The sequence below is a fragment of the Apaloderma vittatum genome, unplaced genomic scaffold (assembly GCF_000703405.1).
Source record: "Apaloderma vittatum isolate BGI_N311 unplaced genomic scaffold, ASM70340v1 scaffold11547, whole genome shotgun sequence".
NCBI lineage: Eukaryota > Metazoa > Chordata > Aves > Trogoniformes > Trogonidae > Apaloderma > Apaloderma vittatum.
This window is the reverse complement of record NW_009726797.1, coordinates 1-25,468: the sequence shown is the minus strand read 5'-3', so window position 1 is coordinate 25,468 and position 25,468 is coordinate 1. Positions and strand designations below refer to the sequence as shown.

General features: G+C 43.8%; 2 protein-coding genes across 2 annotated transcripts; both read left to right on the top strand.

Moving 5' to 3' along the window:
• Positions 1-615: 615 nt before the first annotated feature.
• LOC104269624 (serpin B12-like) lies at positions 616-6,383 on the top strand. Its single transcript, XM_009873430.1, has 8 exons — positions 616-783; positions 2,668-2,760; positions 2,953-2,973; positions 3,125-3,256; positions 4,076-4,193; positions 4,792-4,934; positions 5,690-5,860; positions 5,979-6,383. The coding sequence occupies exons 1-8, from the start codon at positions 616-618 to the stop codon at positions 6,381-6,383; spliced, it is 1,251 nt and encodes a 416-aa protein (XP_009871732.1).
• Positions 6,384-11,160: 4,777 nt separating this feature from the next.
• On the top strand, positions 11,161-18,289 carry LOC104269724 (leukocyte elastase inhibitor-like). Its single transcript, XM_009873432.1, is given in 6 exon segments — positions 11,161-11,328; positions 12,086-12,214; positions 14,018-14,135; positions 14,463-14,605; positions 15,316-15,483; positions 17,882-18,289. Coding segments are annotated over 6 exon segments (1,134 nt in total).
• Positions 18,290-25,468: the final 7,179 nt, after the last annotated feature.

Genomic DNA, 25,468 nt, shown 5'->3' with positions numbered 1-25,468 from the left:
ACTTTTCAGTTCTTGCAAGCTGCTGCAACAATCTGTCTTAGGCTACGTCTGTTTTCCTGTGGGCTCAGTTCATTCCTGTTGTCTGACACTTGCTGCAGGGTAAGATGGTTTGCGTGGACAACTGCTGTGTCTCAGCTGAGCCTGAAATCCCAGCACTCTGGTAACTTCTTCTGGCACCTGAGTTCCAGCCTTGCATGCGAAGTTCATGTTTGGTTCACGGCTGAGTGAGGGGTAGTGAGTACTCTGCATCTGGAGGACAGTGCAAGACATTTTGAGTTGCTGTTAATCCACAGATGACTGATTTCAATACCGTGATCTGAAATAAAATACACCATAGGGTAAGACAGAAAAATAGTGCTTTCTGAGGAATTCACATATGTTGTGAGTGTGGCCCCTTTTCCAGACTCACTGTGTCCTTGCTCCTAGCATGAACAGACAGATGCGTGGAAGGTTGGCTGTTTAAAACTTTCAGAATTTATAAAACTTATATTATTTAGCAACCAACTATGGGACAATCTTAGGGCAAACAGATGCTTCACAGAGTGATCTAGCTAAGCGACAAGCTGCATTAAATTTCTTTTTTCTTTTGTGCTCCCACTCAGCAGTTGCTTCATGATGGGCTCCATTTCTAGACCAGTTACTGAGTTTTGCTTTGATCTCTACAATAAGCTCAACAGACATGCAGAGGGTGCAAACATTGTCTTCTCTCCAATGAGCATCTCTGTTGCCCTGGCCCTGATCCACCTGGGTGCAAAAAACAACACTGCTGCTCAGATAGAAAAGGTAAGTATTAATGAAATGCTGAGGTGCTTCCACACTGCTTGCTGTTCCCTTAATGGAAATTTTGGGCATCCTAGCATGACACATGTGCGAGGGTCTCATAGGGAACAAGCATGAATACATGCACAGGTACTGCCTTCACTGTTGTGCTTGATGAGCCGTGGTCCTTGCCATCTGCTTGTGTGGGTCACGCCATGCGCCCACGCAGACTCCAAGGGAGTGCTCCAAGGGAGCACCAAGCAAGAGCTGAATGAGAAGGGGCAATACACCCCAGTGGGGTACTCTGGCTTTGCCCCAGCCTGCTGCCACAATATCAGACTTTATTTCAAAATTACGAGCAGGCGCCTCCTCTCATGGTTGCTATGAGAATCCTGGAAGTGTGAGTCTAGGTGGATAGTGGGGAGGGTCGCAGAAACCTCAAGTGATTGCCCCTGGGTGGCTGGAAGCATTAGCTTACTTCAGTGATAAGTGACATTCGGGAGTCAAAATGTGTCACCTGCTCATGGGTGCAGGTGGGCAGAGAGAAGGTGGAGAAGGCCACTTCTCCCATCGCTGCAGCTTTACTCCCCTCAGTGCAAGTTCTACTTTTTACAATTGTTCTTCTCTTTTCTTGTTTGTGCCCATGAGTAGCAAAAGACCAATAATCCTAAGGCAGAGGTTCTTGTCAGTAGCTGCCTCTATCCTGGTAGATCTTCATCCATCCTATCCTAACGCTGCCATGTGCACAGAGTGCTGGGTCACCCTCAGCCAAGGTAGACCTGCCCTTCCCATGAGGTTTCCAGAGTGTGGTACATTGACCTTGGCTGGTGGCTGCCAGGTGCCCACTCAGGCACCCTCACTTCAACAACTGCCACGTGCCCACCCAGGCACTCTCTCGCTCCCCTTCTTTAACAAAGATAGGGCAAGAAAATAAGATGAAAAAGCTTATGGGTCAAGATAAGGACAGGGACATGACTCACCAGTTACTGTCACGGCAAAACAGACTTGACTCATTTTGGAACCAGCTGGAACCAGCTCTGTTTGATGAGGGCGGCAGTCCCCAATCTCTTCACACAGAGGCCGCCCCTGCAGCCCCCTGGCTACCATAACCTTGCCACATAAATGCAGTACACAGGGACTTCTGCCTATTTTAGGAAAGCAACGGGGATCCGGTATCCTCAATAAAAAAAGATTAAGTCTATGTGTGATGCAACATTATTATAACAGAGGCTGCTGGAAATTTTTCATCAAGGTATTTGCACGTTAAAAACAATGGTTTCCATTGAGATCACTGTGGTTTTGATGTATTTCCTAAGCTGAGGCAAAGATTAAGAATGATTGTGAAAAGTCAGTTTTGATGTTTTCAAAGAAAACTCTTTTTATCTCTTTGTCTGAGGAAACTTCTTGTTTTAGGTGGCTGGTTAGCTCAGTGGTTTGAGCAGCGGTGCTGGCAACAATGACCAACACCGAGGTCGCGGGTCGATTCCCGCTCGGTCCCTATGTGTTGCCTGGTCTAATCGAGAGGTGGCGTCCCTGCCCATGACAGGGAGGTTGGACTAGATGATCTCTAAGGTCCCTTCCAGCCTGGGCCATTCTATGATTCTATGATTCTATGAAATTTAAGGTAACTGTAACAATAAAAATACAAATCAAATGTAGACATTTTGAGGTAGTGAAGAGTAATATTTTGAGGAGCTAAGTGCAAGTTCTTCTTGGTTTCCCAATACAGAAATGAGAATTTGAATATGAATATATGAGCAATTTTAAGTCGCTCATTTCAGCCTGACTGAACCTGAGAAAGTATCTTTCGTAAATCTACTTCATTTTTCCAGGATGACATAGCAAATATTTTAAAGAAAATGCTTTTATCCCAGTTACAATTGCCATAATTTGTATCTTCGACTGCAGGTGCTCCATGTTAGCAAAGCTGCAGGAACAGTGAGCCTTGGAGCTGATCTTGAGAGCGCAGAGATGGAACCAGAGCAGCCTTCCCTCTCCCAGGTGTGTCCTTGGGTGGGGAGCACTGGAGCCTTTTCTTCTCTGCGCGGTAGGTTACTCAGTTTAAAACGCTGGAATCCGCCACTGGAGGGAGGCAAGATCCCATGGAAAAGGTCCGCCTGACCCACCGGGAAATGCCTGATGCAAGGTGCTATTTTGTTAAGGGCCACGTCTTCTGTGAAATCAATACCAAAGCCTTCAGAGATCTCATCTGAAGTAAGGTCAGGCTACTGATCTTAAGACTAACTGGGATTAAAAATCAGTACAGCAGGAGTTAGCCCCATGGTGTAATCTAGTTAGGATGCAAATTAACAACCGAAGCTTTATGGAGGGATTTTTATAATTGCTGTGTTTGCAATGCTCCCAGTGTAACAAAGATGGGGACCTTAACCATAAGGCGTTCCAGTCGCTGCTCTTACAACTACAAAACCTCGGTGAAAGATATGTTTTAACCCTGGCCAACAATCTCTTTATCCAACAAGGATTTGAACTGCAGCAGGTAAGTTACTGGTATCTGCTAATGGCTTCCCTGTAACTGAACATCCCTGTTTTCCTCCTCACATTTCTTCTGGAACACATGTTGTGCTGTTTAGAACTGTATCTCTTAGGGCTGCTGAGATAGAGACGAGAGTGTCAACTTTCAATTCTTTTATTCAAAAAAACCCCAGCATGCTATGGATATCAATGGCTACAGAGCAAGAATAAGGCACTTTTGGCATAGATCTACACTCAGCCAGTAGTAGTGCGACTACAGCTAAAAATGACTGATTCAAATGGTCTGTAAGCTACTTACTTCTGGATTTGCAAGTGGCACAACTAGGGCAGCAGTCAGCATGGAGAAGGCTTGTCACGTGAGGTGCTGGTTTTCACCTGTGCTGAACTCCTCACTCCTTTCTTACTGAATGGCAGAGTGGTCTCTGGACTACCTAGTATGGATAACTTGCTGGTCACATCTTTGCTTTTCTGTCAATGGTTTATGTTGAATTATTTGGATACTTAAGCAGCAAACAGCATATCTTGCATGCTCTCTAATTTTTTATTTTTACTGGACCTCAAGTATGCAGTTCTCCATGGGAAATATCTTTCTTCTGGCTTTCTTTTTACTTATTTGCCTTCCCCCCCCTCCCCATGCAATAGAGTAATTATCTCTTCTGCAATGATTCTGTAAATAGTCTTCAGACAGTTGATGTTTCCAAAATGAAATTTTGCCTTACGGAATCAACAGATTCCTCACCATTTCTAAAATAGATCTGAACCATTGATTTCTTTCAAAAGATAACAGATTTGACCAATTTGTAATCCTTATTTTGCTTTGCAGAAATTTCTAATGTGCACTAAGGAACTGTATGGAGCAATGGTGCAAACATTGGACTTTCATGGTGCTGTTGAAGCCGCCAGAATAAAAATTAACACTTGGGTTGAAAGTGAGACACAAGGTAAAACAAAGCAAACCCACAGCCCTATTATCACTGCCTTCTTACACTGCTGCAGCAAAAGAAATTCCAGGGTATGCAAAGCAAAGACATGTTCATGTTTCTGGGTGTTTAATCATACTCTGTTTAAAGACAGTTTTTCTTCCCATCCATTTTTGAAATATTAGAGCAAGCTGTGAGCTAAATTATTTCTGAGTTAAAGGTGTGTTTGTTGTCAAATACTTTTGTATTCCTACCCTTATGCCTGGCATGATAATTGCAGTAATACCTATAAGGCTTGGCCAGACAAATTGTTTCCATGAACAGCCACCAGTGCTGACAGAGGTCAGCAGGGGATGGAAGCTGTGAGCTCCATGGTGAGACTGGGAACTGCCTGGTGGGGGACATGACTGAGGAGTTGGTTGTGTGTAGAGCAACGCCCAAAAAGACAAGAGATGTGACCACCAGCACAACTCACTATCACATGTGACAGTCTTTGAATAAACCAAGAACTGGATTTCTAAGTTTCTCAAAAACTAAGTTCACAGACAACTAATTGAGTCTCGGTCCAGAGTCTTAATGACAACTAACAAATACTTGTGTATTCCAAAATTTCCTTTAGGTAAAATCAAGGAACTCTTTGCTCCTGGTGTGATTGATGCACGTGCGTTGCTGGTGCTGGTGAATGTAATCTACTTCAAAGCATCGTGGGAACACAAGTTTGAGGAACAAAAAACAGTACAGAGAGATTTTAAACTGAGTCAGGTACATGTGCATTCTGTAAATCTTAATGTTATTTACCCTGGATACTGTGAGCATTGGAGCAAGCATAACAGAGAAGCGCAATGTCCAGGGCTCAGCTGCCCTCTGAGCAAGGTGTGGGTGTGCTGAGAACTTAACCTGCCACTTCTGTTGGGTTTTATCACAGAAAAGCTTTATCTTTACTGAAGCGATGTGCAAGACCTACTGCTCATCAGTACTAGCAGGACTTCTGCTGAAAATGTTGTGCACCTAAAGTCTTCTTGCACTGCTTTGGAAGTTAGCTAACAATAAAAGGAAACTTAAGCCTTTGTAAAGCATTCAGACAACCTGAAGGCAAGATAACAAGACCTAGAAGAGGATGCCTGTGGCTATGATTTTGCTCTTAACCTATTTGTTGCTTCCTGTCTAAACAACAAGTCTGATGAATGACATCCTGTTTCTTGTGTTGATATTTCTTCTTTATCCCAGTTCAAGTCAAAACTTGCAAATCCAACCAGCATCATCCTGTTTAGAAGTGTAAGACTATTAAGCAACTTCACTGTCTGATCAGTTGCAGGGAAATTGTTTCCTTTGTCAAACAATTATCCCCTTTATTTAAAGCTGATATTTTGTGTGTCACTGTAGATGTGACAAAATTAAGAAAAAGGTTTAGTCTAACAACAATTACTGATGAAACTCTGACTGGTATTACATCTATAGTAAGTTTAAGTATTAAGACCTGTATTGCTTAAGTGACTGTATAATTTTCTTTTAAACAGAATGAGAAAATACCTGTGCAGATGATGTATCAGAAAGGTACATTTAAATTAGGCTACATTGAGGAGCTAGGGGCTCAGATTCTTGAACTCCCTTATGCTAAGAAGTCACTGAGCATGATCATCCTGCTGCCTGGTGACACGGCTGATGGATCTGCCAGCGGGCTGGAGCAGGTAAAGCAGGACTATGGACTGGGGCTGAAAGATCTTGGTCTGAATTAAGGCTGGGTAAAAATTTAAACTTTTCAAAGCTGCCCACCTGTCTTAAGCTCTTTTTTCCCCCATCTTCTAGATTGAAAGCACAATGACCTATGAAAATATAATGGTGTGGGCCTCTTCAGAGTACATGTTTGAGACAACAGTTGAGGTGCACCTCCCTCGATTCAAGCTGGAAGGCACCTTTAACCTCAATGAGGTTTTACAAGAGATGGGGATGACTGACATCTTCAGTGAATCAAAAGCTGACCTTTCTGCAATGTCATTTGCGAAATCTCTGGTGCTGTCAAATGTTGTCCATAAGACGTACGTGGAGGTCAATGAGGAAGGCACCGTAGCAGCAGCGGGTACAGGAGCTTCCATTGTGAGGAGGTCTCTTCCTTTCACAGAGGTGTTTATGGCTGACCACCCTTTCTTATTCTTTATTAGACACAATCCTACCAACACCATTCTTTTCTTTGGCAAACTCTGTGCGCCTTAAAATCAAGGCAATTTCCTATCATCATGAGAAACACCTGTGTGAGAATCAGGAATTGTATATTTTCCCCAATGCATTCTTAATCCTTCGACTGCTAGTTTCTATTTCAGAGCAGTAACTGCAACCAGTTTAGCTTAGAACGCCTCAATTGGATGCTCTGCCAGTAGGCTTCCTGAATTGCAAATATTGATCTGAATCTAGAATAGGAGCAAATTTTGCCTTAACCTGACTGGATACGAGTAGTTTGTTTCCTCGATGCATACATATGTTCCCGTGTACCTCACAGTTCCCCAGCCCAGCCATGTAGCGTAGTACAGCACCCACCTGGGCTTGCAAAGGTGGAGTTGGTGTGATGCTGTCTGAGGAGAATTGTCTACAACAATTTTCAGTAACTGCCAGTAAAACCAGAGTAGCCCTGCTCTGTATTTTTTGATTCCTGGCCAGCTGGGTCCTGGTCAGCAGAGAGCTTCTTTCGAGAAACATTTTCCGTCTCTGTGTTCTATAGCTGTGGCAAATCCTTTGCACAGTGAAGATGTGACCTTGATAATTCCCCTTCCTGTAGTAACTGTTTAAAGCCATGTAGGAGATGGTTATTTACAGAAAATGTACCTATTCCTGATAACTGTACCACCTTCTCCCCAGTGATATGTACTGTTTCTGCCTTTGTGATATTCTGCATTATATAAAAAGCTTATGCTACAAGCAGCTTTGGCTTCATTTATTTATTTAGATGTACATCTGCATCTAAAGTTTCATCTTACTGACTGGAAGAATGATGTGACATGTACTCCTTTCATGTGCCTTGGGTCTCTTTGTGTGAGTTTTTATTAGTAGCATTGTTTTTTATGATGATAACAGTAGGAATAGTAAATCAGGGAAAAGGGTAGGATTCTGCCCTCAAGGACAGCTCTACAAAGGGAGTTTATTACAACAGTAACTACCTATATATAGGAGGGAAGGATTTGGGCCCTCTCTTTACTGCACTTTTTCTGCACTCATTTTTGAAATAAACGCTGGCAGAACTTTTATTTCAAACTTTTTTTCCAGTTTTTTTTTTGTTTTTTGAGGTTAGAAGAGAGCTCTGGAGGTCATCTAATCGACCTCCCCTGCTCAAGCAGTGCCATCTACAGCCAGTTGCCCAGGACTATGTCCAGATGGCTTTTGGATATCTCCAGTGATGGACACCCCATCATCTCTCTGGACAACCTCTCCTAGGCACCCCCTAAGTTTTCAAAAGGCTCCAAAGAGAATTTTGCATGCATGGTCTCTGCAGGAGCAGGATACAAACCCAGACATTTTTAAAGATGGTTAATTATTTGCACAGTAAAGAAAGCTGTCTTTTATATGGGGATAAATCAAGTGATTTCACTCTCAAAGAATAGGAGGAAAATGGTCTAAAGCACCCCATTGAAGTTACTGATATGGAAAACTGTAGCCATGAACTTCCAAGAAATGTGTTTTCTTCCTTGCATGCTGCTGTCTTGTAAATTTTAATGATCTGAGATGCAGATCTGAAAGACAGATGGCTCTCTCCATTATCTGATAAATGGAGAAAGGTTTTGTAAGGGGCAGTGCAAATAAAGGAAATCACAGTTAAACATAAACTGGGAAAGATCTGAGATTGTGGAAGAATAATAAAACCTGTGGCTGACTGATAGGGAGACATTACTGCTAATTTGCTGGTTTAATGTAAAGTAACATCTTCCTCAGAAGGATTCCACATGATATTTAACAAAGTAACGTTTGTAATGTGCTTTATGACCCACAAAAAAGAAAATATACATTAGTTGTTCACCATACAATTGGATTTAAAGCACCCTTGTGTTCTGCATTCATAGTTACCATAGCTTATGCACGATAAGTTACCTGGGGCCCTTTGGACAAGAAAGTCTAGGAAATAAGAGTGGATGATAACTGAGCAAGAACAGACAGGACCAGGACAACAAAAGAGTCGAATACACAAATTAGTCTTTACTGTCTAATCTGAAAGTGCAGTACAACTGCAGCAGGATTTCTCCAGAACGTTTCACTTCTGAAGACTGGCAGCCCAGTTTGCCTGTTAGACAATGTTTTTGTTAACTAAAACTGGCATTGTACAATGTTTACATTCCCTGGGGAAGTTGTGAGTACTGCAACCTCAAAAATCCACAATGCTACTGAAAATGCAGTGATGGGGATTTCTGTGATGAAGTGGCAAATGCCACAGGGGAAAAAAATACTGCCTTTTATTTGCATGTTTTCTCAGAAATGAGTTTACAGCCCTCAACCCCCTACATATCCTTTTCAAGCACTCTTGAGTTAAAACAAGGGTTTCCAGCAACACTGTGGGTTAGCAGGGGGGTGGATCTGCGCTTGCTGCTGGTGCAGACTGCAGGAGCTTTAGTCCTGAAAGTGAAAGAAAAAGAAAGGGAGGTTTGCAATAGAAGTCCCCATTTCATGGGAGCACAGGAGCTGTGCAGACGTGTGGTGAAAATGAAGGATCCTGGAAGACATACCCAGGGGCGTCTTGCTGTATCTCCTGTTCCCCAGGGCAGGAGCAACTCCACTTTGCTGCCTTTTTTACTTGTTGTTTTGTTCAAGCCACCCAAAGGTGAAGACTGACAATGACAGTGGAGCCCAACAAAAGCCTCGTAAGCCCCACATGCATTTCCAGGCAAAACTGTTGATGCCTCAAGCTCCCTCAAGCTTTCACAGTTCTGTTGAAATATGTAGGCTAGACCTAGGGGTTAGGAAACCAGATCCATAGCTGGAGCACAGCAGCAAATCTTGAGAGCTGAGCATCCCAGCTGAAAAGTGCTCCCATTGCAGTGTCTAACTCTCTGTGGTGTTGTGAGGAAAATCCTCGTCCAGCCTTGGAGGAGCAAGGAGCACCAGTCTGAACAGAGGAGCTGCTCCAGCTCAATGCCTTTCCCCGTATTTGACCATACCGAGCTCTCCTAAGCAGGGCTGGTGGTCCCTTCACTTTGCCTCCTCTTGCCCTTTTACTTTCATGAGGTTAATAGAAAAAAACCTCTTCCCTAAAATTCTCACTATATGGGAGCACCCTGGTGCTGGGATCTCTTCCCAAAGCTGTGTATCTGGGACTCCATCTACCCTTTGGACCAGGTCCTGTAGCACCCGGTTAAGCCTGCCACCTACTGATCCACAGTCTGGGAGATGCTCAAAACTCCAATTGGCTTGTGCTGCTGAAGGCCCCTATGTGCTTCCTCTGCTCTCTGGTTCTTGCTGACACTGGAAGAAAAACATGCTGAGATTCCCGAGACAGACCGAGTGCCCCTGCTGAGGCAGCCCCAGCTAAGGGTAACCCTCCGGCAGAGAAGCTGCTGTGGCACAGGCTGGATCATGGCTCCTCCTTGGGAAGGCCTGGATTAAAAAAGAAGTATCATACTGTAGTTATGGGCCCAGCTCTATCAGGTCTCCCCAAGAGACAAAGGTTATCAGATGCGCTCAGGTACTTCAGGGAGAGGGAGAGGTGCTGCTCTGAACGTTGCCTATCAGACTCTTGGTTTCTGATTTGTTTCTGTTTCCCTCTTGCTGTCACTATATGCTTCCTGCAGATGCCTGATATGCTTTTGAGATGATTCAGCCAGAGAATGCTAATGAGATGCAGCAGCATCAACAGGGTGCCTCCTCTCTGGGAGGGGAAAAAGATATTTCCTTTTTTCACTGCTTGTTTCAAAGAGTGAAAGCCAGAAGAGATCAGATTGTGTCTCTCACTTTGCCGCGAGACGTGAAAAGTGTTTCTCCTGGTATTCTGTCTGACGGCCCTTGATTTCCCTGGGGCATTCTCCTTCTTCAGAAATAAACTGGGCAGGGAGCCAGACTACACAGTGGTTGGTTTCAATTTAATACGGAGCCGATCACCGCCCTCCATAAGCGAAGAAACTGTCAGAGTCGACTCTTCTCAGCAGAAGGTAACTTTTTTAACTAGCTTTTGTCAGGGTAGCAATAGTACTCAAACCAGAAGCTGGAGGGGAGCAATGCACAAGGGCAGGCTGTGGTGTTTCTGCCTACAGAGCTGACTTCCCCTTTTCATGGATGTGACAGTCCCAGGATGTAGGAATTATGTAGCCAAACTCTTGGCTTGTGTGAACAAGGTCCCTCAAGATCAGGAGGGGATTTGGTAACCTCCTTAAAAGGCAAAAGGAAATAAATGGCAAGGCAGTTTTCTTAGAAGGGATAGGACATACATGAAATTAGTACCTCAAATTCAGGAGGTAGAGGAAGGCACTTCCACACTGCTGTTTGGCTATGCTTTGGCAATCCAACAGGCTAATCTCTCTCCTGGTTGTTTTCATAGAATGTGTTTCCTGTTTTACACAATATACAAACAAAAAAAGTTTGTATATAATATTCTCCAGTGAAGCACAGTGTCTGAAGGCTGCCCAATGCTTCTAAACCAGGTAGCGCTTCTTGCAAGAAAACCAGGATATTGACTATGGGACTGTATTTGCACAGTGTACAGCCTTTCAGAAAAAAAACGAGGACATGAACATGAGTTTGGAGCTAGTTGGAGAGGAGAGAGGAAGAGCAAGGTTAGGACTAAAGGGGAGATTTGCCCAGAGGTGATTATTATGGGTCACCATGTGGGGTGCACTTTGCCATGAAGTGCTAGGTGCGGTCTGAAACCTTCTCCCAGGAGCGAGTTGGTGTTTGGGGTGCTGAGTTTCTGGAGGAAGGCTCTGCATTTCCACCTCTCTCCACTTGTGTGCTCTGACCATGGCAATGTTGGTGAGATGGATTACATAGTTGTCCTGTTATAGGGCTTGGCCACGCCATCATGAGCTCCCTCAGTGCAGCAAACACCAAGTTCTGCGTGGACTTCTTCAAAGAGCTGAGCAACATAAAAGGAAATGAAAATATCTTCTTCTCCCCACTGAGCATCTCAGTTGCTCTGAGCATGGTCCAGATGGGTGCCAGAGGCAACACAGCCAAAGAGATGGAAAAGGTGAGTTGTTTTCCCTTTTCCTGGGAGCTGCTATTAGAGGCTTGCATTTGGAAATGTAAAAGGGGTGGAAGCCTTCTGGCAGTCTGAGCCATGATCTTCATGAACAACAAACTGAAAGAGGTGGCAGCTACAGGTCTCAAAACTCTCTTTTCCAAACATGCTTATCTGACTTGTGGTGCATATGAGGCTCCAGTGCAGCCTCAATGTGTTCTTTGTGTCTTCATTAATATATTTACATAGATCTATACTGCATTTATATCACAGGTGCTTCATATTAATGATGTGCTGAGCATGGCAAGTCCAGGAACAAAGATGACTACTGGAAAGGTGAGATGGGATCTGAAACGTGTGGTAACATTGAACTGTAGCATGGAACGAAGCAGGGCAAGACACGCTCACCTGCCAAATGGCAGCACTTCATCCAAAAGCAGCGTAAGAGCAGAGTTCAGCCCTGTTCTCATCAAAATCTGAAACCTGTGAACACATGCAGAAGAGACCCCATTGGTTTGCTCTGTGATGTTTTCCCGGATTTAAACAGGATGATCCTTTTTCAAGGTGGCAATTACAGGAGGGGCAGGAGACAAGCGTGTGTCTTTGGATGGTCAGGAAGCCCAGATACGTGTTTGTGGTCTTTGCATGCCCCTTGGCTCTGCAAGTGCATTTGGAGAGAGTGACAATGATTTCAGCCTGAGGGTGCATGGGGGGAGCTCCAGGGGAGAGCATCTTGCTAAAAATAGCTTTTCTCTGCTGCGCGCAGCATGAAGAAGCTGGAGGAGCCCATTCTGAGTCCCAGGAACTTCTGTTTGCCCTTGGCAAAGCTGGTGACGCGTGTTCCCTCAGCATTGCCAACAAGCTCTTTGGAGAAAGGACTTTTCGGTTCCTTCAGGTAAGTGACAATTGCTTGCAGATTTTGTGGTCTTGTAAAACTTCTCAGATTTTGTGGTTTTGTAAAACTTCCGTACTGTGTTTTGAACTTCTGCTAAGGACATCAAGTTGCATGTTTCTGTGTTGCTGCTGTTGCCACAGAAAAGCAAGCTTTCACAGATGGATGAAACACAGAGTGAGCCGAGTATAGAGAGAGCAACTGGTAAGATTAAATATACTTAGAGTGAGCCGAGTATAGAGAGAGCAACTGGTAAGATTAAATATACTTTCTGCAAAGTCCAGGACAAGGGCCTGCATTTCCCAAGGAGGAGAAAAGAATACTTTTCAAAGCCCTGGGTAGCAATTTTCACCAAAATTACTTTTCTTCATGCTTTGATATCACGCTTCATCTCATTTTTTTAAGTGCTGCAGCATATTTGCGTCTTGGAGAAGAAGAACATTTCCGCAGAAATCATCATTCCAGACAAATGCCTTTTCCCAGTCTGCAAACTGGGATCCTGGGGGAAGAGTTCATGTATTTTTTGTCTCTCTCTGCACACATATGTACATAATGAGACCCAACTTCATGTCCTGGTTTCAGCTAAACAGAACTGACTCTTTTTGGTGATTTTACTGTTCAGCTAAGCCTCTTTTAAGAGGCTGCGCTTTCTGAAGTTAACAGCATATTTTTGCAGACAGCATCTGCTACTAGCACTGATAACACCTGATGTTTATAGTTACTAATAAGTACTGGTGTGCAGAAAGGCTCTTGCTTATATTTGTTCTTATATTAACCAAGGTCACTGCTGGATCTTGTGTAACATGTCGGGGATTCCAATCCACGTATGTCATATTCAGTGTAGAGCTGAGGGGTCATGGGAGTTAAGCCCTCTTGCTCTTCTGCTTCTTCAGTGCCCGGCATCCAAGGAGGACTTTATCTGTTCTTCTGCATTTGATCCCAGTCTTGAGTTCCCGAATCCAGTTCCTCTCTGCCACTGAGCCTGGGATTTGTCCAGTGTCTGCCTGCTCTGCAGCATCAGTGGTGATTCCAGACAGGGGTGGGAGTTGGGTTTTAAATCAGTTATATATATATATTTAATTATTTCCATTATTTCCCTTATTAGTACTATCATTGTTTATTAAAGCTGTTTTAGTTTTCTTTTCCAATCCATAAGTCTCTCTGCTTTATTTCATTTCCCTTCTCATTTGAGGAGGGAGAGGGGTTAGAGAGCATCTGTGATTTGTTTTGTGGCCAGCCCAGCTCTAACCCTTGACAACTGGCCTAATCCCAGAGCATTCTTTCTGCTCATTTAAGCTGTGCATAATGGGAGAGATGAAGTCCTTGCATATTGTTTTTCATTTGCTGGCACTCTGAAGTGGGTTCTCCATGCAGAGTGGGATGAGAAGTGAGGGCCAACCTGCAACCAGGGCCAGAGATCCGGAGTGGGGAGCGGGGGCTGTGGGTGATGGCCAGACTTGCAGGGTCATGCCCTGCCCTCCCTAACAGCTATCTTGTTGAAATGGCTGTCATAGTGAAAAAGCAAAATACCCTTTCAGAAAGAACAGCAAGAGTAAATGCCATCAGAGCTGGGACTCTTATGTGAAATGTGTCCTAGGAACTAGTTGCTTGGCTCCTCCCTTTGCTCAGAAGGTCTCTCCTGAAGAGTCATACTGCATATACAGGACATTGATTCTGGAACAAGTAGCGCTGCACCAAGGTCCGACCTACAGGCTGGCATCCGTTTCCTAGACTCCTATTTTTCCCAGTGATCAAATAGCTGCCATATTACTATCATGTGGGCCACCTCTATTCCCTGTTTTGCAGCAATATTCAGATTCCATGAGGGCCTTGTACCTTTCGGAGCTGGAAGCTGTGGACTTCCTTAATGCTGCTGAACGGTCCAGAAGAAAAATTAATTCCTGAGTGGAAAAGCAAACCGGTGGTAAGGACAAGGCCTCTGCTTGGCTGCCTGGGAAGTGTGCATCAGGATCACGTGAGAAGTCAACAGCTGGTGTCTGAGTTTCTTTCTTTTCCTGAGTGTTGCAACATTCAGAAATGCTATGAAGTGATTAATTTTGCTTGTGGCTGCTGTAAAAGCAGCTTGGGACATAAGATGGTCTTGAGCTGCTGAGAGCTTTGATTCTGCTAAAGCTGTGGGTCAGTTCTTGCTGTGAATGGCCAAATCTTCCAAGTGAGGAAATAATGGGATCATCCTCAGTCACAGGTCAAAACAAAAGTGTCATTCACCTTTGCCCATTTTTTTTTACAGGGAAAATTAAAGATCTGTTACCTCGTGGATCTATAGATCACACAACAGTGCTAGCTCTGGTCAACACTATATACTTTAAAGGGCAATGGGACAAAAAATTTAAGAAGGAAATCACCAGGGAAATGCCTTTCAGGCTGAACAAGGTACAGTTGGGACAAAAGCTATGGGGGCAGGGGAAAGCAGGGAAAGTCCTGGTAAACTGTGTTCTACTGTCTGCAAGGCAAGTGTCTGTCCAGCTCAGGTGCAGGGGACCAGTTTATCTAATCCAAGAGCCTTTAGCCTGTGAAGTGGGAAAGCAGCATCCTCTTCCCAAGTGCCTCCAAGACAGAGGTCATGTGAAAGCAAGCTTCAGTACCTTCTTGGAGAGACTGTTATAGAGGAGACCTTGCTGAGACACATCAGCCTTTCCCAGGCATTGTAGTGGAAGTTGTCATTATCATAGAATGGCCTAGGCTGGAAGGGACCTTAGAGATCATTTTAATCCAGCCTCCCTGTCACCAGGGATGCCACGTCTTGACTAGATCAGGCAACACATGGGGACCAAACGGGAATCGAACCCGCGACCTTGGTGTTGTTAGTGCCATGCTCAACTGACTGAGCTAACCGGCCCCCTATAGGAAAGAGTTAGAGGAGGAGTAGAAACTGCAGTACAGAGGACAGGAGGACTTAGAGCAAACGTTTGGCTTTTGTGGAGCTTGAGACTCTGCCAATGCCCTCAGCAAAAATATATAGTGGTTTGAGGAGTGTTCACAGAAAATAAGAAAGAAATTACCAGCAAGTTGTTTCCGTGGGGTTTATTGCCTGATTTTTTTTTGCCTGTTTTTTTTCTGACTATTGACTTTCTGCATTTTAGAGAGAGCACAGGAATGTACAGATGATGTGTCGGACAGGATCTTATAAATTAGTCCAGAGACAAGAAGAGCAAATTACTGTGCTGGAGCTCCCATACACTGGAAAAGAGCTCAGCATGTTCATTCTTCTGCCAGAACACATCCGTGATGAGTCTACCGGCCTCGAACAGGTAACATTCCTGTATCTGCTCCTGGGAGAAGAAACTACCTGTCCATGCAGTATTTAAACAAGATGCTTCACAGCCATGCAGTCCAAGTTTGTATCATTTATTTTTATGGGTTTTATCTTGCTTTCATAGAATCACAGTATCACAGCATGTTAGGGGTTGGAAGGGGCCTCAAAGGTCATCTAATCCAACGCCCTGCCAGAGCAGGATCACCTACATTAGGTCACACAGGAACACATCCAGGTGGGTTTTGAATGTCTCCAGAGAAGGAGACTCCACAACCTCCCTGGGCAGCCTGTGCCAGGGCTCTGGCACCCTCACAGGGAAAAGGTTTTTTCTAATATTTTTGTTGAACCTCCTGTGTTCCAGCTTGTATCCATTGCCCCTTGTGCTATCATTGGACATCACTGAGAAGAGCCTGGCTCTGTCCTCCTGACACTCCCCCTTTACATATTTATAAACATTTATGACGTGACCCCTCAGTTTCCTCCAAGCTCAAGAGTGCCAGCTCCTTCAGCCTTTCCTCATAAGGGAGCCTTCATCCTGTCTTGTGCTCCGCTGGACTCTCTCAAGCAGTTCCCTGTCTCTCTTGAGCTGAGGGTCCCAAAACTGGGCACAATATTCCAGATGTGGCCTCACCAGGGCAGAGTAGAGAGGAAGGAGGACCTGTCTCGACCTACTAGCCACCCCCCTTCTAATACACCCCAGAATGCCATTGGCCTTCTTGGCCAGAAGGGCACATTGCCAGCCCATGGTCATCCTGCTGCCCACCAGAACCCCCAGGTCCCTTTCCCCTACACTGCTCTCCAACAGGTCTGTCCCCAACCTATACTGGCACATGGGGTTGTTCTTTCTCAGATGCCAGACTCTACACTTGTTGTATTTCATTAAATTTCTCTCTGCCCAACTCTCCAGCCTGTCCAGGTCTCGCTGAATGGCAGCACAGCCTTCTGGTGTATCAGCCGCCAGTTTTGTGTCATCAGCAAACTTGCTGACAGTGCTCTCTAATCCCACATCCAGGTCACTGATGAATATATTGAACAGTACTGGCCCCAGTACTGACCCGTGAAGGACTCCACTAGATACAGGCCTCCAGCTTAACTCTGTCTTTACAATCCATCTAATAACTTGATCATCCAGATCACACTTCCTCAGTTTAGCTAAGAGGATGCTGTGGGAGATGGTGTCAAATGCTTTACTGAAAACCAGATAAACCACATCCACTGCACGGCCATCATCTATCCACCTGGTTATTTCCTCATAAAAGGCTATCAAGTTGGTCAAAGATGACTTCCCCTTGGCAAAATCATGTGGACTGCTCCTAATGACCTTCTTATCCTTGATATGCCTAGAGACAGAGCGCCAAGGAGAAGTTGTTCCATCACCTTTTCAGAGGTGAGGCTGACTGGTCTGTAGTTACCCAGGTCCTCCTTCTTGCCCTTTTTGAAGACTGGAGTGACATTTGCTTTCCTGCAGTCCTCAGGCACCTCACCTGTTGCCCATGAATTACCAAAGATGATGGAGATTGGCCTAGCAATGACTTCCGCCAGCTCCCTCAGCACCCGTGGGTGCATACCATCAGGGTTCATGGATTGGTGGATTTTCAGATTGCTTGACTGATCCCTAACCCAGTCCTCATCAACCAGGGCAAACTCCTCCTCTATCCTGACTTCTTCTGGGACCTCAGGGCTCTCTCTGGGGCTCCTGAGGACAGTCTTCTGCAGTATAGACAGAGGCAAAGAAGGCATTCAGTGACTCTGCCTTCTCTGTATCCTCTGTTAGCAGGGCACCCATCTTGTTCACCAGTGGGCCTACACTGCCCCTCGTGTTAGTTTTGTCTGCAATGTATTTGAAGAAGACCTTTCTGTTGTCCTTGACTTCTTTGCAAGGTTAAATTCCAAGGAGGCCTTAGCTTTCCTAGTTGCTTCCCTACATCCTCTGACCACAGTCTTATATTCTTATCTTTCCACCTATATTCTTACTTTTCCACCTCTATTTCCATAGGTGGCATGCTGTTTCCTGTTTAAAGACTAGAGAGATTCATGGTTATATCGATTGTTTCAGAACAGCAGAGAAAGACTGAGAACACCTACTCAACAGCAACACTCTGTAGCTGTTCCAAGGAAGGCAATGCCTATTTCAGTGGACGAAATGTAGCACTAGCAAAGGGAACTTGTTTCTTCCTTGCAAAAGTATCAAGACATGATGCAGTGCTGGTGTTTGGTAAAAATCTGAACAAATGAGAAGGATCCCTCTGAGAAGGCTGGATTTGAATTTGCTTGATTTCTCGCTCGGTAGCTGTAGGTCACAGGTTCTGTCTTTGTCATGAAAACAAGGCCTTTCCTTAAAGGAGAATGTTGCTTTGAACATGACCATGATGCCCTGTGTTTTTTCTTTGCAGCTAGAGAGTTCTATCACCTATGAGAAATTAGCAGAATGGACCAACATGGAGAATGTGCATTGGCAAGAAGTCACAGTATACTTGCCCCGGTTCAGAATGGAGGACATCTGTGAGCTCAAGCCAGTACTGCAGACTCTGGGGGTGAGGGATGCTTTCATCCTTGACAAAGCTGATTTCTCTGGGCTGTCAAGAGAATCTGGGCTGTTCCTCTCCAAGGCCATCCACAAATCCTTTGTGGAAGTTAATGAAGAAGGCACTGAGGCGGCAGCTGCTTCTACATTTTTACTTGTAGCAGAACAATGCTCCTGCATTCCTTACGAGTTCAGAGCTGACCGCCCATTCATCTTCTTGATCAAACACAATCTGAGTAAGAATATTCTTTTCTTTGGTCGATGCTGTTCCCCATAACATTAGAGCAGGTTCTACTTCTTTCTTCCCAGAGAGAACACAATATTTACTCACTGCAGGGGGCTGGACTAGATGACCTTTAAACACCCCTTCCAGCCCAACACATTCTATTCTATGATTCTATGATTTTATGATTGTGGTAGAAAGGAGTAAGGCATAAAAACCACGTTGCTATCAAGTGTCACTGGCATTTCTTGGTATCCATAATCTTGAGAGAAAAAATATCTAGCTGCTTGAGCAAGACTAATGGGAAAAATTATAATGCGCTTTTTCTGTTTAGAGCTCTTCTCTCTCAAATGAAAGAACAATAGTAATTCATTTCATTCTTAGCCATCTCACTGGAGTCAGATTGTCTAAACTGTTGGGTAAAGTGCTGTATAAGTAAGAAATCCAAAATGCTGCCTCCCCTCTTCAGCTGTACCACAAGGCTGGTGGTGGGGCCAGCCTCCAGAAAGTGTTGCAGACCTTCCTCCCCAGCCACCAGGGAGAGCAGCTCAGTGCTGAATTGCTTTCCTCCCACATCTTCAGCAAACCCATCTCCAGCACCTTAATGCCATCAAGAGGGGAGGCCCTTTGCTGCCTTGATGACATCAAAACCCAGAGGTCATTTTCAGGTCCTGAGTTCAGTCCCACACAGATGTTGGGCATGGAGATACATAGCTGCATTTGTTCTTTGCTCTTCTCCTCAGGTACCCTCTCCAGCCCTCCACTTTGGGAAGTACCTTTGAAAACATAAGAGCCCTTCCCACAGGAGTAGAGACACAAAAGCTCTCCCTGGGCAGAGGCAATGGGTTTGCCGTTCAGCACTGGAGAAAGAAGTCCTTCTCCTCTCTGGTGGGCCCTGGGGGGTTATGGTATTTGCTTGGCCATGTTTTGGCAGCAAGCCTTAGTAGTGTGATGCAGGCTCATTAGTGTTGTGCTGTAAGGGGGCCCTAAGGACACCAGTGCAGTCCCATTTCCCTACTGTGCAAGTCCAAGCCAAGAATACCTTCAAAGAGATGCCAGCTGTCTGTCTGATAAAACCTGGACGGGTGTCAGGTGGAACCCAAAAACCCTGCACAGACAACAATGTCCTCAACAATGACCTCAAAAAGTTGGCTGCACCTCATTTGCCCCGAGCCATGCCATGCCTGGGTGTTGTTTCTGGGGAAAGTTGAGCATTGCTTTTTTACCTTTTTTCTCTCCTGCTGCAAAAATCAAGTGTAGGCACATTGTAGGTCATGTCTGACACATCATATGCCATGATGATGGTTTTCTAAAGCTTGATCCATTTACAACATTAAACTATAGCTTAGAAGTAATTTTAACTACGGTAGTCCTGCTAAACTGTAGTAGTTTCCTGAACCATGTAGTATGGCAGAAATAAAGGTATTCAAAGCATTTAATTGGTCTAGCTTTTTGAATCCTGATTTGAAAGATGCCTTAGGTACTCAATGCTTTTGAACATCTTGCCATGTGTTTTGTCTCTTGTCTGTTTTATATCATCCACAAACAAAAAGCACAGCGAGGTGCAATTTACTACCATCAGGAACTTAAATGTCTTCCACCTGCATTTGTTTGACTTGCTGTTCTAAAAATAATAATGGATGCAAAAGGTGGGCTTTGTTGTTTTTTTTTTAGTATCACTGGAAACCTTTCAAAGAAAACTCTTCCCCAGAGCTCTGGTGTTTCACATGTGCCTGAAAAACCATGCTCCTTCAAGATCATAAGATGTTTGGCCTTGGAGGAAGATTGTTCTAAGTCTGTAATCTCTCATCCTGCCAGTTCTACAGCCCTCTGCCTGATGAGTGGGAAATTATCTTACTAAATAATAGAAGGGCAACTACTGAGAAGAAATACTCAATTTCTCAATCCAGAATTTCATAACGGATTAAAGTCTCTCTGAAGTATCAAATCCTCCAGATCATATTTTCAGAATATATGCACGCAATTGTCTCCTAGCTGTACTGGGGTGCATTGAGTGCGACTTTCTTCACAGCAGCCTGTATAGTGGTCTTCTGTGTTTCTGACTGAAACAGTGTTGATGGCACGAATATTTTGGCTGTCACTTAACAGTGCCTGCACAGCGTTGAGGCTTCTTTTTCCTACTCTGCCCCGGCCCCCAGCAACTAAGTCTGAGGGGACAAGAAGCTGGGAAGGAATGCAGGGATTGTCAGGGGAATGATGAAGAACAATTACTTTTAACATCTAGTCTGATGGCCAAAAGCAATACCTTTTTCCTCAGAACTGTGCAAATTATACAGTGCTCTGCAGGGCTGGGCAGCACTGAAGGGTGTTTCAGGTTTCCAAGTCCACAATTAGTTGAAGCAGCTCAGTAGCTAACAATACCTACAGTATTTTGGGTAGTGTGATTAGTGTAGTAATAAGTTCTTGGTCATGAGTACTTCTACAATAATTGCATTTTATGACCAGGGAGACACTCCCAAACACTACTCCTTACACAGAGTATAAACTGACTAACAAGCATTTGCATGGCTTGGCCAGTAGCATGTGTCAAAGTTTAAGGGTGTCTGGATGTAGTTGTCAGGATGACTGAGGACAGAGAGAAGTTAAAACTCCAGGGATAAGGAAGCACTGAAATTTAGCAGAGGTTTGGAAACACTTTGTCTAAAAGCTTCTTAACACAAGTTCAGCAAACACCTGTTAGCTTTAATCTAGACATCTTTGATCCTGCTCAGGGCAGCAGATGCACTAGACAATCGCAAGGCTCCTTCCAGCCACACATTTCTGTCATTTCCAATTGAAGCTAATGGATGTCTACATGGAGCTGCAAAAAAACCCAAGAGATTTGCTTGACGTATCTGTTCGGGGTTATTACAAGATCTGCTGGTGGGAATAGATTTTTCATAGATGTTATTCCTGGAAACTTCACTTGCCATATGGACAACAGATTTTAGTATCACCTGCTTCTATACTAAAACCATCATCCATCCATTTTATTTTCCGTGGTTGGGTACCAGAGCCCCAGAAGAAGGTGTCTTCATACCATGTAGATTTTGGAGTAAGTCTCTCCCCATTCTTCAGGTAAAAGATATTTCCAAGCAGCCCTTTGTTCTTTACAGCTCAGCTCCAAAAACAATGTGAAAATGAACACTGATCTGTGCTGAATGTGCTGCATTCTCCAAAATATTTGGGAATTCCTCACCAACTGTCATTTAGATTAGGCCTCTATGAATTCTTATGTTAAACTCCTATTCTCTGAAGATGTACCTTGTTCTATGATATTACCTATGTCTTTATCAGTGACAAAACAATAAATGTGATGAAAGTTTATTGCTCTCCAGCATCCCCAGTATCACTGAAAAAAGCTCAAGAGTTCTAAGGAGAAATGCTTAAGAGGTAAAAACCCTAAGATTGTCCTTTTCACAAGTGCATTAACATGCCTAACTCCCATTTCTGTCACTTGAAGCATCTCGAAGTCCACCAGAATTATGACAGGCAAGTTTAACTTTGTCCATTTTCTGGGGTGCAGAATGACTGGCTTGGATGATTATTAGGGCCTCAGCAATGAAATAATAATAACGGCTCTCTGGAGAGACCGCTGCAATATCATCTATCTACTGTTGCCTAGATTGAAATGCCAAAATCCTGATGTTTCATCTCAGCGGAATTTTCATTCACGCATAAATTTCGTTGTTAAAAAATTGCAACCATTCCTTTGTAGGAATGAAATTCAAAATGCCAATCAATGTCCTTTGCACTTTCAGAAATCCCAAACAACAGCTTCATTGCATAAAAATATCTATTATCTATAGCTAGGAGAGGAATATTTATGAACCTTCTGTATCTCACAGCTTTGAAAAATGCTGCATTTGTTATTTAGGTAAAAAGACCTGGCTTATAAAGTGATTTAAACTGCCACAAAGGAATGATATCCAGACATATTGTAAATGAGATTCGTCACAAAGCCTGGATCAGCTGATATTATAAATAGCTCATCACGAACCACACCAGCATACCTCACAGCCTGCAAATATGTGCACTGCCAAAAAGCAAAGCAAAAGAAGGCAAATACTATCTGCATGAGCAACCATGGAAAGATAACACCCATTTGTCCAACAGTAGACAGATCTGTGTCTTTTCACAGTCTGGTTACTGAGTAATTCTCAGTTCACATATTCACTTTTCCACTGGACTCTAATGTCTCTGATGGCTGCAGTTCTCCTTAGTTTTCTCTGATATTTTGCTTTCTTCTAATCTGTTTCTTAGTACCTATTCTTAGTACTGCACTTAGTACCTATTCTTAGTACCTATTCTTAGTACCGCAACTATTATTATATTATGTCTTCAAAATATTTCCAGTGGATGGACAAGAAGGGCACAAGGAGGTTTTTGGGTTGTCACTGAAAAAGCCAAAGGAAGCAGTTTTGAGTAATACCTTTTTTCTCTAGTGCTTCTTTACTTCAAACTGTGACTGGTAGAAGGTTTTATACCAGGGAGTCCTGGTTCCTGATTACCCCAGTAAGAGGGTCACTCAGGCTGTGTAAGGCATGGCTTCAGAAGCCACTTATTTGAGCTAATATTACAAAGAATAAGAAGAAGGCATTGATAAACTTAGGTCCCCAGATGAGCTACTCAGCAGTTGCAAAGAGCAGCTTTATTTGCCAGAGAGCACCATGAGCATGACCCTGTTGCTGTGAGTGAAATCCAGCTACCTAAGGAGTGGCAACTGGGCAGGAAGCTGGGCAGTTGGGATGCATGTGCAGCAGAAGAAAAGTCACCATGTTACTGCTGTTTTATTATAACAAATTGAGTTATAGCTAGAGCCAGTAATGAAGGAATGTGGAGCACTGGTGGACGTGCCTCCTTTTACCTTGGCTTGCAGTGCAAACACAACACTCGTTGACATAGCAGCTGCTATCAGCTCTGAAGGGGAAAGGGCACGTTAGGCACTACGCTTTTGTGGAGCCTGACACATCGTGTCTCTGAGAGGTTTAATACAAGGTGCTGGTTGTCTTAACAAGTGCTAGCACCAATACCAGTGACAGTCCACCTCAGGCCACACAGAGCTGATCGTCTCCAGCACAGCAAATACCGTGACTGAATAAAAAGCATCTGGAATCCTCTAAGTGGGGCTTCTTTGGCCACATTCCAGTTCGTTTAAGGTCATTGAAAGATGCCAATATAGTCTCTGCTAAGTGTGATGCAGATGGACAGGCCATCCAAAGTATGAGCCAACATTATCCCCAAACACGGCGTTAAGAGTTGCTGAGCAACCAAAAGAAATTAAATGTGAAATTCTGAACAGGGAAATGGTGGAAAGACCTGTTTTTTCTGGTGCTTTTCTCCTTAATTATGCAGCACTGGGGAAGAGTTGCTTAAGGACAAAGGGCAGCAGAGTCCTTGCTGACCTCTTTCTTGGGACAAACATGGATATGGAGCAGATTTGAACCTGTTTGTCTGGCTTTACAGTTCTAAACTCTTAGCTTTTGAATTTCGGGAGAAGCATCTGATTTCCAGTGTCCTAACTAGGCAAAGTTACAAAGGACCACTTGTCTGCTGATGACTGTATACAGTAGCCCATTCCAATCAAAATTTTCAGCTACTCACAGGCTGCTTCTGCAACCACTTTTGCACCGACATTCAGTGTAGGAAAAACACACCGTTAAGGATAAAGTAGAGATCCCTCTCCTTTTCACAGAGGGTGCACCTACTTAATATGTCCCAATTTGGGATTTCTATTATCCATGCCTATGGCCTTTACCAATGCCAGTTTTGTTTCTTTACTGCTCATCTAGTTCATTATTTAATAAAGAGTAATAGCTTTCTACAATTGAATTATATTTGATATTGTGCATTATGATTGTCTAACAGACCATGAATGTACCATGTACAGGTAGATTCTGTAGTTTATTCACCTGCCATGGTAAAAAGGTAGGTATGGAAGATCTATGAGAATGGCCTGTGAATGTACCATGGGCCTTGTTGCCATGACCTGCAGAGAATGAAAATTAAAAGCTGACACTCAATCATCCCTTAAATCCTACTGACTTGGTTAAAATCCATTTCTGAATATCTGAATACTTTGTGGTCTGACTTACAGCCCAGCAAACATGTAATTCCTGAGTGTTCCTCAAACTTTTTCCTCTGCCATACCCACCCTCAGACCTCTAATTCATCTCAAGGCTGCTGCTCTAAATCTTTTCACCACAATGAAATTTTAATAAAATGTGCTTTCTCCTCAGAACACCTCTCCTCTCCTCCACGTGTGCTCTAGACCCTATAGTTTGACCTCAGGTAAAAAACTTTGATCTCATCCAGGTAAAGAAATAAATGTGGCTGTGCTTTTAACAAGTACAAGCTATAAACTACAGCAGTCCTTGGACTCCAGGAACATACTTCTGTATTTTGGCAGAACAGAACGCCTGTCAGTACTATTTTGGTCTTGAAAAATAGTCAGAAGTTTGAGTTTTGTTCTTATATGATCCATTTCAAAGTTCATTTCAAAACCCTCTGAGTAGAATGACCATCACACAGATGGCTCTGCTTGGCGTTGCCTTATTTTGGCAACATCGGATGGTCACTGTCCACGATGAACTTCCCTCTGTTGCACTGCACAGGCTCTGTAGTGAGTTGTTGCATATATATGAGACCTTCAGCAGGCAGCCCACTTCTCCCTTCACGCCTGGTGGGAGGACTGTGTTACAGTGTTTTTGGTTCTTTCAGTGCCTCACAGGTGAGAAGAAGAGAAACAGTTAGGTTTGCAGAGGCTGATGCACTTTTTTCACTCTCTGATAATGCAAGACTCTTTCCTTATCTATATCCACGGATGCTTAGAAATGATGGATCATGGCAGGAACTGTTGGCTCACTCCCAGACCACTGCACTATGACAAGGTCTAGTTTTCCTGTGATATTTTTGGATCTTTAGCTTCATTTGACTGTAAGAATCACCTGATCTGATGTTACAGCTAAGTTTATTAAAAATGTATTACGTTTCACCAGGTATAATGGTAACACTATTTTTTCCTCATTTTTTTTTTCATTTGTTTTTCATTTGGCTCTAGTTACCTAATATGTCCCAGTCACACTAACATGTAAATTCAAAAGAACAGCATGAAACATAATTTTGGACTTGAACTCCAATTGCTTTGATACAGCCTTATAAGTCACTGTCACAGGTTAAGTCTGGGCCGGCCACTAACACAGACAGACCTTCTCTAACCCCCTCTTCTCCCCC